Raw genomic sequence first — 15,098 nt, forward strand, 5'->3', positions numbered from 1 at the left:
TGGAATCAGCTTGTTCTCGTCACCTTACTAACTCATACACTGACTTTTGTCATAATCTGTGCACATCGTTTTGAGATATGGTGCTTTTTGAGATATCATGTTTTTGGCCCCATCTCTAAATGGTGAATAATCACTTGAAATTGTTTTCTTTTTTTAAAATCTTGTATCCAGATCCAGATCCGGATGTTCACCAACATCGAATCAATTAGTCTTTGCCACACCCATCCTCCTATCCACCAAGTTTCGTCAGAATCCATCCATAACCTTTTGAAATATCCTGCTCACAAACAGATAAAACAGATATGCCGGGGTTGAAAACATAACCTCCATCCACCTTCGGTGGCAAAGGTAATTAACCAAAGAGTCTACAGTACCAAAGTACTTTAACACGAGTCTGCATCACCAAATTAACCATTACAGAACAAGAAAAACAGCAGAGATTGCAGACCCTCGCCAGGACTTGTTTTGTGTGGCGTTTGTGTAGTTTCATGTGGTGTATTTTGTGTGGCGTTTGTTGTGTACTGGTGTGTTACATCATTAATGGGAGACATAACCAGACGTGCCAATTTTTACCTGCTGGCAGTAATGACCGGGTACCAAGACATCCCGCTTTGACGCAACCCCGCTTTGATTGGACACCTAACCCTGACCCACGACGTTATTCATTATTCAATTGAATTCAGAATGGGATTAAAGTAAATTAAATTATAATCAAATGGAAGACCAAATAGTTGTGCATTGGCATCATCAGAATGAACCCAAACAAGCAAAAAGCAAAGATGAAGTCATCAGGAGGAAGCTGGATAGGATTCACATTTCAGCTGCGACGACTTTACCCTGAAACCCATCAAAGCACAGCCAAGGGAACCTTATATAAAAAAAATTTCATTATTAAAAAATAAATTTTAAAATGTATCAAAAAAAAAAAAAAATCGAAAACAACCGAGATCACTATTTTATCCCTTGACCCTCAACAATTTTCATACTGGTCAGATGTAGCATTCTACATATGCAATCATGTCATAACAAGGCACCTATGACGTCATTCTAAAAAAATCACTTATTCCCCATGAGGAGTGCTTGCCATGTGACAAGTTTCAATTTTTGCCTTGATGCGGTTTCAGAGGCAGAGGTCCAAAATTTTTTTCTGGTTTTCCAACATGGCGACGACACCACGTGACTTATAAAACAACATTTAAATTATCAATAAAACATTCCACTTGAGTAGTCGCTCCGAAGGTGAAAATTTTCCTCTCGATCCGACAAGCGGTTGCGGAGAAAAACACAAAAGTTCTGCACGGACAAACAAAAACAAACAGACAGACAGACAAACGGACCCAAATTCAATACCTTCTTCTTCGGCGAGGGTAATGAACCACATTGCTAGTTTACTAAATAAAGTTTCACGTTTGTCCACCACTTCACCTTGCATGCACATTCAAGTCTACCACAGACACAAGTTTTTCTATTCCAGTATGTCTGTTGTCACTCAGTCCACAGACACAAATTTTCGTTTGCATTTGAGAATGTCTGCATTCAACCGATCGTTCGCAAATGGTCGTGGTATCAACAACACCAAGACTTCCACATAAATTTTGTGAAAAACACTCACCTACGTAAGCCCCAAGCTCGACCAGCTTGCTCTTGATAGCCGACTGTAAGCACAGTGAGAACAAAGGAAAATCATTACGACGAGTATGAAGCTTTGCAGACCGAGATTCGCAATTGAGAGGAATGTGGGCTCAGGATAGATGCTTCGTGGGATGTTCAGCACCAACAGTTTACAAATCAGACATTCTGAGATTGCACAGTACATCGTTTACACAGCACAGCACAGTACTATGTTTTCGTCATTCAGCAAATTAAAAGACAGCGAGTAATTAATGATCAGGTTCGCATTACGGATGGGGGTAAACAACGGCTGATGATGCACAGAATGATGTTCTTCATGAACAGGTTGCAGCCATCCAAGACGGGCGCGGTTGCATCTCCATTGAGCACAATTTGCGGCTCGAACTTCGGGCCAGGTTGAGCTTCGGTGCCTTTCGGCTCCAACCCAGGTACGCATGACATCGCCAGTAACATCAGCGTCATATACGTCACACCGTTGAAAAATAACCATCATCTTGTCCTTTGACTGTCTGTCTCGCTTGGCTTACATCCTGCATATTATCTTCCACGTATTCCTCATTCTTCGACGTCCTTTTCAACCAGCGATTGCACCACAAAAGGGTGAGTAAGCAGAAAATTTTGGGGTATCAAACCCCACCCCAGGGGTTGGGCCAAACATGATAGTTCTCTTGCACCTTCTTGTCATCTGGTGATCATAACTGCCGAATTTGGAGAATTTCTGGCCAACCGTTTAGAAGATAGCGTGACGGACAGATAGACAAGAGCGGAGCTGATTACAATATCCCCAAGCTTTTTTTTTTTCAATAATCGTGGGGATAAACATGGCGTGTACGCAGATCATACGCAACGACATATTCACAATTGTCCAAGAAACGCCAAGGTACAGTACTGTTAAACCCTGTAATTTGCGGACCACGTGGACTCGCAGGTCATAATGTGTAACCTGCTTCTACATTCGCGGTTCGTGTATTCGTGGCTTTTCTTATTTTATTTTATTTTATTTTTTTACACTTCAGGACTGGTCTATATCCACATTGGAAATTGGAAATCGGCCAACATCACAGCATTACATAAAAAAAGGTGCAAACACCGATCCTCAACTGCAGGCCAATTATCTTACTGCACTGCAATCATCAGCAAGATCATGAAATCCATCATCGCATTCGACATAAAATCATTCCTGTTCTCCAACAGCCTCCTCTCAGATCATCAATTCAGATTCAGACCTGGTCACTCTACCTTGGACATGCTGCTTCTACTCTCCCAACAATGGTGGAGGTCCTCAACATCAAACACGAGATCAGGGCCGTCTCTCTGGACATATTGTATCTCGAGCTTTTGATACAGTCTGGCATCCTGTCTTTGACTCCAAACTGTCTGTGTATGGAATCCAAGGCCAACTCCACTCTTGGATTACTGACTTCCTCCCCTCTCATAGACAATGTATGGCTCTCAACGGAACTCTTTCATCTCCTCTCCTTCAAGGCTGGAGTACCCTAAGGCAGTGTTCTCGACCCCATCTTATTCCTCCATCTTCATCAATGATCTCACTGACTGGAAAATCCTCTTTATCTCTTTGCTGATGACTCCACTCTCTGCCGTGACATCACTCATTCTTCTGACAGACAGGCAGTAGCATCGTCATCATCTTCTGTCTCCTCGGACCCTGAGAAAAATCACAAACTGATCAAACACAATTTTGCTTATGGATCCATATTGTCCACCCTTTGTGTTCTCCACTACTCTTCTCGTTACCTGCATCCCTTGTTTGTCCATCTCTGTCTACATTCTCCCTCTGCCCTGCTGTTAGTGTTTCCCCTTTCTCCCGCTGCTCCCTTTGTTATGCTGTGTCCTGATTTGTTCTGTGTCCTCGCTCTTCCACAAGCTGAGACAATGTTAACAAAGAAAAAAAATTTTTTTTTGAAACAATGTCCCGACATTTGCAGCATTTTTCAGGAACATATCGCTCGCGAATAGCGGGAATAGCCGGCACCATGGCCAAATTCCAAATTCCTGCCCAAACCAATCGATGGGCATTGCATCAACGGCGCAGCCTCACCCTCAGCCAATGATGCGACCCCACAGCCTTGTGCTATATACGAACGAAGAAGTGGCCGTCGTATATCTCGACTTTCAGACAGAATTTGTGATAACATATGCCAAAGAAGGCTGTTTGCCAAGGCAAGAGACTTGCGGAGTGCCAGGAAGAGTGCCTAACTGGATTGGAAGCTTGATCAGTGATTGGAAGGAAAGAGTGGCTGTTCGTGGAAGAATGTCAGGCTGGGAGGATGTAAGTAGTGGGCTACGTGAAGAATCGGTACTAGTACCATTACATTACTATTCATCATTTACATCAACAATTTGGATAGTGGGGTGAAGTCGGCTTTCCAAATTTGCAGACGAAACTAATCTTGGGCGTAAGGTAGATAGCAGAAAGGGTGGTGATCAGATTCAGGAAAGCATAGATACTTTCATGGATAGGTAATAGGATTGGCAGATACAGATTAACACAAGGATATGTAAGGTGCTGTGAATGGCTCAGAATAATGAAAATATGAATTATATTTGTTGCATTGGCCATTGTTGGAGTGCGTGGCACAGAAGGAGGATCTGGAGCTGGTCGTAGCAGATACAGGCAGTGCAGTACTGGACAGCTGGTAAGGCTTCTGTTTTCTCTTTTTATACACGTGATTGAGGCTCGTGTAAGAGCCACAGCAGAATGGAAAGAGGAAAACACCAACGGCAGAGTACAAGCGAGAGTGAGATTAATGGAAGGGGGAGAATGACACATGGGGGTGAACAAGCCAAACACAAGCTGAATGAAACACAGCAAGAGGAGCGAGAGGAAAGCGGTGATGAAATCGAAATGGAACAAATCAACCGACAACCGATAAATGAAAAGGGTGTGAAGGGAGGAAGGTGGGTGAGAGGGGAGGGGTACACAATAACCCGGGAAAAGGCAGTGCTTGGGAATGGGGTGACTTTGGGCAGAAGGGATCATGAGTATGGATGCGGGATGACCTGTGGTAGTGGTGAATAACCGTCTTGAAGCCTTGGAGAGAAGAATGGGACTGAACAGACTGGGGAAGTTGGTTCCACGGGTGAGAGAAAAGAGGAACAAATGAGTGAAGGTGTGCAGTGAGCCTGGATTTGGGGACTTTAACAAGAAGATGGTTACTGGCAGCTGTGTGCGCCCTGCAGAAACCAGCGAGGGACAGAGCCAAGAGAAGGCATTGGGGGGTCAAGACCAAAAGGACACAGAGAAGTGTTGTAAAATGAATTTTAATTGAATGTATAATGAGGTAAAATGCTAATTAGACTTAGCTAGTGCATTAGAAAGAATTTAATAAATATATCCTGGGGAAAAGCTAGTCGGGACGTTTGTACGCGGTATGAACATTCCTCCGGAGTAGTAAAAACCTTGCAAATCTTATCTAAACTCCAATGACCTCCAGATGACCTGACCAGAGGACCATATTCTCTTTACTCCCTCGTCCGGACCATCTGGAGTAAGACTCGGATAAGGAACCGATTTTTTATGCTGTGCTTGTGATTTTAACTCGACAAGACCCACCTGTACTTTCTCAAAGAACTCTCTTTGTTTGCTCGTGATTGACCAGTTCCCTTTGAAAAAAAATAACCATGCCTTGCTAAGATTACATACATACTCGATGGAACCCGTGTAAGGAGGGAGACTGCCTGGGATTCGCAACAGGCTATCTTCCCGCGTGCACGTGTCGCCTTTTATTTTGTTACTGAATAAACAGCCTCAATTGAATTATAAAGTCCTTTCTGCTTCAAAGTGTTTAAAAAAATATCCACGACAGAAGCCACTAACCTGTCTGCGATGTGAGAGCAACAGGCCGAGACACTCGGCTTCGTCATTGGGGATCCCCAATGCTTTTGGGACCTTCCTTTCCACAGTATCACGAAGGAAAAGGTGTGATGTCGGGCCACCGGCCCAAAAGGGTTGGCAGCACTCCATCAAGCTGTGAATGCAGGCCTGCAGGTTGTCAAAATTTAGATTGGCCAAGGAAAGACCTTGCTCAACGAAGGATGCCGAGTCGCTTGCTGGTTTGGAGGCCATCTTGGAAATAGGGTCTTCCCAAGAAAGATTATGGCTGATGGTGACACCCAAAAGGTTGAGTAACTCCATGATGGAACTTGGAGTACTACTGCCTCTCACCTTTCTCAGCTTCATGCTGTTATGTGGAAACCAAGGCTTTTAGGATCATCGGCATCTCCAGCGATGAGGCCGAGTCTTTGGGTCTCACTCTCTCACCGCAGGCAGGTCGGTGGTTGTTCTGTCTTCTATCATCTCTTCTCTGGCCTCACCCCACCCCCTTGCTCTGTCTGTGCTATGTTCCCCCACCCCATATTTCCGCAGAGCATTCAAGGTCCACCAGCAACCCACGTCTGGTGAAACGACCAAAATCAAGAATCACTGCTCACCTTCACGCTTTCATTTCTGATTTTTTCCCACCTCTGAAATAAACTCCCACACTCTCTTCAATCCCACTCCTCCCTCCAGGTCTTCAAAACAGCTGTTCGCCACCATCTCATGTCTTCCCCCATCCAAAACCATGATCTTTTCTACCCCTGTTAATCCACCCCCAAACACACCTGATTCATATTCCCTGCTTTCCTTCCTGAAAGTCCCAGTAGTGGCCATCTTGTTTACCCTGTGTCTCCCACCCATCTCTCTCCCTTCCACAGATCTCCAAATGTCTTTGTTCCCAACTGTTTTGTGCTTCCCTCTCCCTTCCCTCTCGTCTCCTGCTCACCTAGTTATTAAAGTTCTGTGTGTTAGCTCTTATACAAGCCTCGACAATGTATTTTTTTTAAAAGACCAACATCTTCCAAGAGTTTGTTTTGGAAGTAGATGGAGAGGGTTTGCTGGACAGTCCTTTCAGAGAGACTGAGTTTTTGGACTTTGTCAGGGTTGAAAGACATTTTCCAAGTGTTGGACAACCTCCTTATTCTATCAAGGCCAAGGCCGATAGGATTTTAGGTGAACAACGACAGAAGGGTAAATGACGCATAAAAGAGGTAGTAGTAACACCGGTACTCCAGCAATTTACTGAGGCCTCACTGAAACTATTGGTGTACAGTTTTGGTCACCACATTCGAGGAAGGACATAGCTATCATCGAGAGGACACCGCATGGAGGAACTACATCGATTCCGGGCCTGGCTCGACGAAGCAGCTATGTGAGGTTGGAGACGATGGGACTTCATGCATTAGAAAGGAGGTGGTTACGAGGGCATCTGGTGGAGATGTTCAAAATAATGAAGGGTACAGACAAAATAAGTGCAGAGGTTCTTCATCAGAATGGACAGTGACAGGACCAGGAAGAAGAGGGCAGTTAAGATGGTAGTAGTAGTAGTAGTAGTAGTAGTAGTAGTAGTAGTAGTAGTAGTAGTAGTAGTAGTAAAGCAAAGGATTTTCACTTTGAGATGAGTTTATGCATGGAATGCTCTCCCTGGAAAGGTGAATGCAGCAGGTGAGCAGGATAGGCTAGATGTACACACACTCGCCCGTGAGCTGGTCGTTGTATGGCAGCTTAGCTGCCGGGGTAGCTATCATTTCTTGAAGCGTGACTGTGTCGCTGATGCAGTGCCCCTCTACCAGTACACACACTGGAACTGGTACTCATTTCGCCAACCTCGGAAGGATGACGGGCTGAGTCAACCCCCTGGTGTTAATTCAGTGGCTAACGGGGCTTGAACTCAGGACCCCAGGATCCCAAGCCACCACCCTAACCACTGAGCCAGCACCAGGCTCGCGTCGTGAGCCGTCTCGCCTGGTTTCGAGTCTGGGCCCTGCTCGGATCTGTTACCCTCTGGTGGCTGCAGGAAGGGTGGTGCACCAATGCGTGTCCTGTCCACTCGGATGGCCATGAAAATGCGACACCTCGTGTGCCAGCATTAGTTGGTGGATGTTAAAGATCCCACTGTGCTTCGGGTGAAGAGGAGGCGAGCTATCTCCGGCATCCTTAACAAATCACCTCTCACATACATGGGACACATTATTGGCACGATTGGTCGGTACTGATGTGGTACGATTAGTGTGAAAGGGTCTCATCAAAAGGTGAAAGGTCGCTGTTCATCCACCACTCGACATCCTACATAATCCCCACTGGAACCCACCCCCAAAACACCAACACTTTTACAACAGTGTGCCCCTCCTCCCCCCCCCCAATTACATCAACTCCATAAACTGATCAATTTAATTAATTCCTCGTGTTGGTATAGTCCGGCATGACGGGCCAAACGTCCCCTTCCCGCGTCCGAGTCCCTCGTGTGTATTTTCAGGACGGTAACCATGATCACCTCGACGAGCGTGAACTCTCGTACCTGAAACCTCGTTCACGTCGTCTTCACAATAAGTTTACCCAAATTAATAAACGGCCTGAGACGTGTCGGTGTGTGTGTGTGGGAAATCGAACCCAAATGACCGTTTCGTCACGAATCGGTTTTTAACACTCATTTCCACATCTCCGTTCAGTTTCAGCAAAGCGAATGTAAACGGTAAAAAAAAACAAAAAAACAATGAAGATTCAAGGGGGACACAATAACTGGGCCTCGGCCTCTGACCCGAATTTTCTGCCCGATCTCCACTCCGAGCTCCATGCTCCCAAGTCGTCCACTTGAGTTGACGTGTTCCACTTCCTGCGGAATCTATTACTTCCGGTTCACGCTTAACGATATTTCTTTCCTTTATGAATTCGCCATTCCCTCTCCGGCTTTAACGTTCGCTTTCCGTAGCGACGTCCGCCTGAGGGCGGCAGTTTCCCCCCGGTTCCCGTTATATGATATTTCACCAACTGGGGCCACGTGACGCACGTTTCTTCACAAACCGTTCCCATGAGAGGATCTGAGGAGACGCGTCATTTCATGGTTTGCCCCTGCTGGTACTTCGAAGGAAAGCACAGAACACGAGGATACATAACAAATGTGATGCAATCATTCTCCAAATTATAAAAAAACGGAGTCACGCAATCACGTTGTACGCAGTCACGGCATGACGCAATCACGAATCACGCAGTCACGACAAGACGCAATCACGTAGCACGCAGTCACGACATGACGCAATCACGTAGCACGCAGTCACGACATGACGCAATGACGTAGCACGCAGTCACGACATGACGCAATCACGTAGCAGGAAATGACGACATCACGCACAAAATCTCTTCCAAATTTGCTGGGAATATTAAAACGATATTTGAAGCGGGCTGTTATACTTCAGGAACACGATGCGAGGGTTCGACGACCTCAGTTGCTCTGACGTCATATCAATTTTTATGACGTCATTCCTATTTTTTGACATTTTTTGTTTCACAACCCAGAGTTTTCATCGGATCTTCGTGAAACTTGCCATGTATATGCAGAAAGCCCACGCGCAGGCAGTAACCATCTCCGATTTTGGAAATTCTTCCGAGAAAAAAAAGTTGACGTCATAATATCGCCGCAAATGGAAATCGCCTATACCATTATCTCCGAAACTAGGCAAGCTGTTTGAATTTTGTTTGCAGGAATCAAGCCGGGCATTAGCACAGATAATTTATCGCAAACCTGATACATCACAATGACGTCATATTCGTTTTTATGACGTCATCATTAAGAGGACGAGGATCTTAGCTCATTTGAGCTTGTTAAATAAATAAGTTGTTTTGTTGTGTTGTTTTTTTTATACTTCTGCTGCCTCAGTCAGTTCTGCTGGAACAGGCCCACGACATGGGGGAGCGACCCAGAGATCCCTCACATCCATGATTTTGTACTCTTCGTTGTGAGCCAAGGGCCATCCATGGACCCTCGATAAAAGGGCGGAGGAGCTCCTTGTGAGCCAAGGGCCATCCATGGACCCTCGATAAAAGGGTGGAGGAGCTCCTTGTGAGCCAACGGCCATCCATGGACCCTCGATAAAAGGGCGGAGGAGCTCCTTGTGAGCCAACGGCCATCCATGGACCCTCGATAAAAGGGCGGAGGAGCTCCTTGTGAGCCAACGGCCATCCAGGGACCTTCGATAAAAGGGTGGAGGAGCTCCTTGTGAGCCAACGGCCATCCATGGACCCTCGATAAAAGGGTGGAGGAGCTCCTTGTGAGCCAACGGCCATCCATGGACCCTCGATAAAAGGGCGGAGGAGCTCCTTGTGAGCCAACGGCCATCCATGGACCCTCGATAAAAGGGTGGAGGAGCTCCTTGTGAGCCAACGGCCATCCATATCTAGTGCCCAACTATGTCTGCGGACGTCCTCCTGCAGTTGGGTTACTTCTTATTAGGAGGTTGGTGGCAGCATTTGCACTCCGGCCACCGTAAAACCCTTCATTCCGCAAAAAAACACAAGAAAAACGCAAAAGAAATCTGAAAACCCACTCCGTGGGAGTACCTCCTGTGCAGCTTCCCTTCGCAGGGCAGCTCACCGGGTGATGGGATTGGTGCAAAGCCTTCGGGACCCCCAATCTTTGATGATAGGAGGGAAACCACGGGGTAACATTCCCGGGTGAGATTGAGGGAGTGTGTGTCGGAGTGGTGCTGAGGTGTCGTCCACCAGACGGCGGTCCCTTCGGGTGGGTGCCTGGAATGTCCTATCCCAAAGAGAGGATGATCAACTGTCTCTGTTATCATCTGAGCTCAAGCGTTTGAACATCGGTATTGCAGCTCTCTCTGAGGTTCGGAGACCGGATTGCAGTGAGATCATGGTGGGTGGTTACACCTACTATTGGTCTGGTCGCTCTGATGGTTACCATACCCAAGGAGTTGCTGTAGCCATGTCCAATAAACTGACTCCAATGATAATTGAAGTAATACTGGTCAATGAGTGTATTATGAGAAAAAGGATTAATCACTCCTTGGGTGTCAGTTCCCTGGTCTCTATACAGTTGTGGCTACAAATATTGGCACCCTTGCACTTTTTTCAAATAACTCACAATTTTCTCCAAAATTAAATTGAAATTGCCAAAAGTGAGTTGGTCTCCACAATTCTTTATTTCACTGTTAATATTGCAGAACCTTTGTTTTTGATTCAGAACTTAATACTGTTGTGAATCTGGAAGCCATGAGCACACAACATACATGTCCTCAAGATCAGTTATATCAGTAAGTACGTGTTGCCAGTTAGGGTCCTGTCCCTGGTCTAATGGGTAATTAAATGTTCATGTGCTGTGGAGTTATTTTGATAGTTAGGGTTTTTCTTTTCGTATATTTTTACACCACCAATATCAACGCCGACGACACTACATCACCCTCACCTTCACTTCACTTCCTTCACCTCGCTCTGGCGACGTCATGGTGGGCGGAGTTCAAGGAGGAGCCGGGCGGCGGCCCTCGGCCAATCAGCGTGCAACGAGTGACGTGACCGTCGCCCGGCCAATCAGATCCCGCGACAGGAAGAAAGGGCTCCGCGTGATGTCACCACGCCCCCGGGCCAATCAAGGAGCTTGCCGCCCGTTTTGGCCAGTGAGAGACGAAGAGCGATTTGCGCACCAAAACTAGCCAGTGAGAGAGGGAGGGTCACGAGGAGGCGCTCCCCCCCACTGAAGAGGGGGGTATAATTATAGGCGCAGTCTGCACGTTCGAGAATTCTGGTCCTGGCGATAAGTGCGCACACGGGGTTCTGAGAGTTCTTGCAAGAAGTGAACATCTGTGCGCAAGGTGGTGGAGCGAAAAGTGTCTGCGCACGGAGTAGTCGGTGCCAGAAAGGGTCTTCTCCTGTCAGCTTTCATCCTGCCGACTTCGTTCGCCCGGAGCCCGGTCATGAGGTCGTCTGGATCGTCTGGATCATGCTGGGAGTCCAGTCCTGCCCCCGAGGACCTGGTCCTTGAAGACCGCACAAAGCGGACAGGTCCGAGACAGGCCTCAATAAAGACCATTTGGTCCGATTCTTTGGGTGTGTGCGTATGTGTTCGTGGTGCCAGTCAGATAAGTAGTAAATTGTATAAGTGCCGTGCTGTACATATGTGCCTTTAATAATCGGTTTAACTCTGCTCTTGCGTGCTTCCCTCGTTCCCCAATTATTATTGTTAATAAATACCCCGATTGTTTAATGTTTCAGCTCGTTCGTGTCCTTTCCTCCATTGGCTTGGCGTGCTGCGTGTTGGGGAATTAGCCAGGTTGATGCCGCTGTAACGGGATATTTGGGACCGACGGACCTCGGCGATAAACCGCTCGGATCGCACACGGTTCGAGTACGTTAAGCGGCTCGTTCCGTACGGGTGCCGTTGAGGGTGTGGAGACTTGGTAAATTGCCACGTGGTCTCCAGGTATTTTGAAAATTGGTGAATAACCCTGCACCACGTGGTAGAAATATTGACCCTTCATGGTCCGATAAGGGGCCCGTATTTCTCGGACTTGTCCGAAAAAAGTACGATCTAAATTCTGGGCGATTGGTCGAGCCGACTCTACTGCTACCTCTGGTGGTCGTGCTCGTGGCCGGCGCTCGGCCCCGCAACAATACATCCTTTTAAATCAGGAAATAAAAAGAAATGGCATTGATAAAATTATTCAAACCCTCGACTTAATATTTGGGAGCACATCCTTTGAACAAAATAACTGCAGCCAAGTCTTTCCTAAAGCCATGAATGAGCTTCCTTCACCTCTCTACCAGCAGTTTGTCCCACTCTTCTTGTGCAAACTGCTCCAATTCTCCCAGATTTGAAGGGTGCCTTCTCCCAACTACTGTTTTCAGATCTCCCCACAGGTGTTCATTGGGATTTAGATCTGGACTCATTGCTGGCCACTTCAGAACAGTCCAGTGTTTTATTTTGAACCATTCCTGGATGCTTTTTGAAGTGTGTTTGAGGTCATTGACCTGCTGCAAGACCCGTGACCTTCGACGGAGACGCAGCTTTCTGACACTGGGTTGAACATTGTGCTCCAAAATGCTTTGGTAATCTCCTGATTTCATGATGCTATGCACACATTCAAGGCACCCAGTGCCAGAGGCAGCACAGCAACCACAAAACATCACTAAACCTCCTCTGTGTTTGACTGTAAGGAAGGTGTTCTTTTCCTTGAAGGCTTCATTTTGTTTTCTGTAAACAGAGATGATGTGCTTTACCAAAAAGCTCTAATTTGGTGTCATCTGTCCACAGGACATTCTCCCAGAAGGATTTTGGCTTGTTCAGGTGTGTTTTGGCAAACTCCAGTGAGGCTGGCTGTCTGTCTGTCTGTCTCTGCAGTGGGGTCCTCCTCGGTCTCCGACCATAGAATCCCCTTTCATTAAGTTGGTGAAGGATGGTGCAAGGTGAAACTGTCGTACCTTGTTTCTGAAGGTTAGCTTGAATCTGTTTGGCAGTTGATCGAGGTGCTTTCTCAACCATTCAAACAATCTTTCACTGCAATCTTCGATCAAGCTTTCTCTTGCTGCCACGTCCAGGAAGGTTTTACTGCAGTGTCATGGGCCTTAAACTTCCTGATAACATTGTGTACGGTGGACACAGGAACATCAAGGTCTCTGGAGATGGACTTGTAGCCTTGAGATTGTCCATTTTTTGGCTACAATTTTGTGTCTGACCTCCTCAGACAATTCTATGGTTTTCTTTCTTTCTTTTCTCCATGCTCATTGCAGTACATACAGCAACACAAAACAGCAGAGTGACTCTTTGTCATGATTCAAACTGGCTGAATGAGTGATTTCTATATTGCAGGCACCTGCAACTCATGACAGGTGAGTTCAATTCAAAAATAAAGGAGAATCACCTGCTTGAATTCTAATCATTTCTAACAACTTTGAAAAGGTGCCAATAATATTGTCCAGTCCATTTTCGGATTTGTGTGTGGAAGAAGTTAAGATTTTATCATTTTTTCAGCTTTTTCTTGTTTTGATCCACTGCAAACCAAAGAAATACATGTGAGGATACCATAAGATTTTTTTTAATTTCAACAATTTTCTGGAAGAAATGGTGCATTATTTGAAAAGAGTGCAAGGGTGCCAATATTTTTGTCCACGACTGTATATGCTCTGACTTAAGTGAGTGATCTCACCATGAAGGACGCATTCTACGCCACGCTCGAGTCTGTGGTTGATCAGTGCCCCGGGCGAGATACTCTTCTAGTCTTGGGGGATTTAAATGTATCGACTGGAACTGATAGGGATGGTTATGAGATGTGTGTTGGTCCCCATGGGGCTGGAACTGTGGACCTGAATTGCACAAAGTTCCTTGCCTTTGCAAGAAGTCATGGACTTAGGGTGGCTGGTTCATGGTTTCAGTGCCCACAGGATCATCACCGGACTTGGTGTTCCATCGCTGGTGGTGTGGCAAATGGGATTGACCATGTGCTCTTTGATGGTCACTGGAGGATGATCCAGAACTGCAGTGTTCACCAGAGTGCTCAGTTCCTCAATACTGGTAACAAGCTTGTTGGAGAAACTCTTAATTGCACCTTAAATCCAGGAGAATGGTACCATCCCAGCTTCGGCTGGATGTTGACAAGCTCAAGAATGAGAGCATTGCTGAGGAGTTTGCGAACAGGCTGAGTGGAGATTTGGGGGGTCTGGGTGCTTTGAGGAATCCTGAAGAGTTGAGGAGTGCCTTCAAGACCACCATCCTTGATGTTGCCGGTGCATGTCTTGGAACTCACCGGAGGGCGAAGAAGCATTTTGTCTCTCAAGGGACACTGGATACCATTGACCAGTCAAAGGGCCAGGCTTAAGGGAGAGCTGAGCTGTTCAGGGAGTTGAGGCGTGAAACTGTACATGTGCTGAAGGTGGACAAGGAGGCCAAGGTGTGAGGACTCTGAGAGGGAAGAGCATCACCTGTGATCAAGTGATTCTTGTCCTGCTTTCGGGAGAATTTGTGTATTGTATTCATCCAAGCCCGTCCCTCGGTGTACTGCAGTTGTCGGGGAGGGTGGTGGACTCTTGACAGAGGAGTCCGACGTGAAGGCCCGCTGGGCTGGTTATTTCGAGCGGCTGTACCAGGTTGATCCACCAGCTGTCGAGTTGGATGTCAGGGGTGTTACAATAACTGTTGCTGACCCTCCAATCAACTGTGATCCACCTTAATTTGTGGAAACACAAACTGCAGCGAATCAGGTGAAATGGGGTAAAGCTCCTGGGATATGTGGCACCCATGTTGAACTTCTCAAGGCTGGTGGAAATGCTGTACTCATGTCTTTGCATGCAGTTCTGTGCTCTGCCTGGAACAGAGGCATCATCCCAACTGACTGGAAGAAGGGCCTTGTTGTCCTTCTCTGGAAAGGGAAGGGTGATCACCAGGACTGCAACAACTACCGAGGGGTGACGCTGCTCTCAGTGCCGGCCAAGGTCTTTGCTCGGATAATTATTGATAGCGTTCACCACCATCTGCTTGAGCACCAGCGTCCAGAGCAGTCAGGCTTTTCACCAAAGAGGTCAACGATTGACTGTATTTGGGACCTCACCGAAGGAAGACGAGAGTTTCGGTAAGGGCTGCTTGCAGCCGATGTTGATCTCTGTAAAGTGTTTGATTCAGTGAATTAGG

General features: G+C 46.7%; 1 protein-coding gene across 3 annotated transcripts in view; it reads right to left on the reverse strand.

Annotated features, from left to right (window-relative positions):
- The window catches only part of ZC3H14 (zinc finger CCCH-type containing 14), a 77,297-nt gene extending 68,846 nt beyond the window's left edge, over window positions 1–8,451 (reverse strand). For 2 of the 3 annotated variants that reach the window (XM_085894390.1, XM_085894389.1), the window contains exons 1-2: window positions 8,229–8,450; window positions 1,613–1,655 (exon numbers count right to left, since the gene is read on the reverse strand). In XM_085894390.1, the coding sequence (XP_085750516.1) occupies window positions 1,613–1,655; window positions 8,229–8,264 (79 nt within the window). In that variant the 5' untranslated portion in view covers window positions 8,265–8,450. Of the gene's footprint in view, window positions 1–1,612; window positions 1,656–8,228 lie in introns of all 3 variants that reach the window. The other variant, XR_015061497.1, reaches the window with a different exon arrangement.
- Window positions 8,452–15,098: the final 6,647 nt, after the last annotated feature.

This window comes from Eptatretus burgeri, chromosome 9 (genome assembly GCF_056783735.1).
Source record: "Eptatretus burgeri isolate ZD-2024b chromosome 9, Ebu_testis_v1, whole genome shotgun sequence".
Taxonomy (NCBI): Eukaryota; Metazoa; Chordata; class Myxini; order Myxiniformes; family Myxinidae; genus Eptatretus; species Eptatretus burgeri.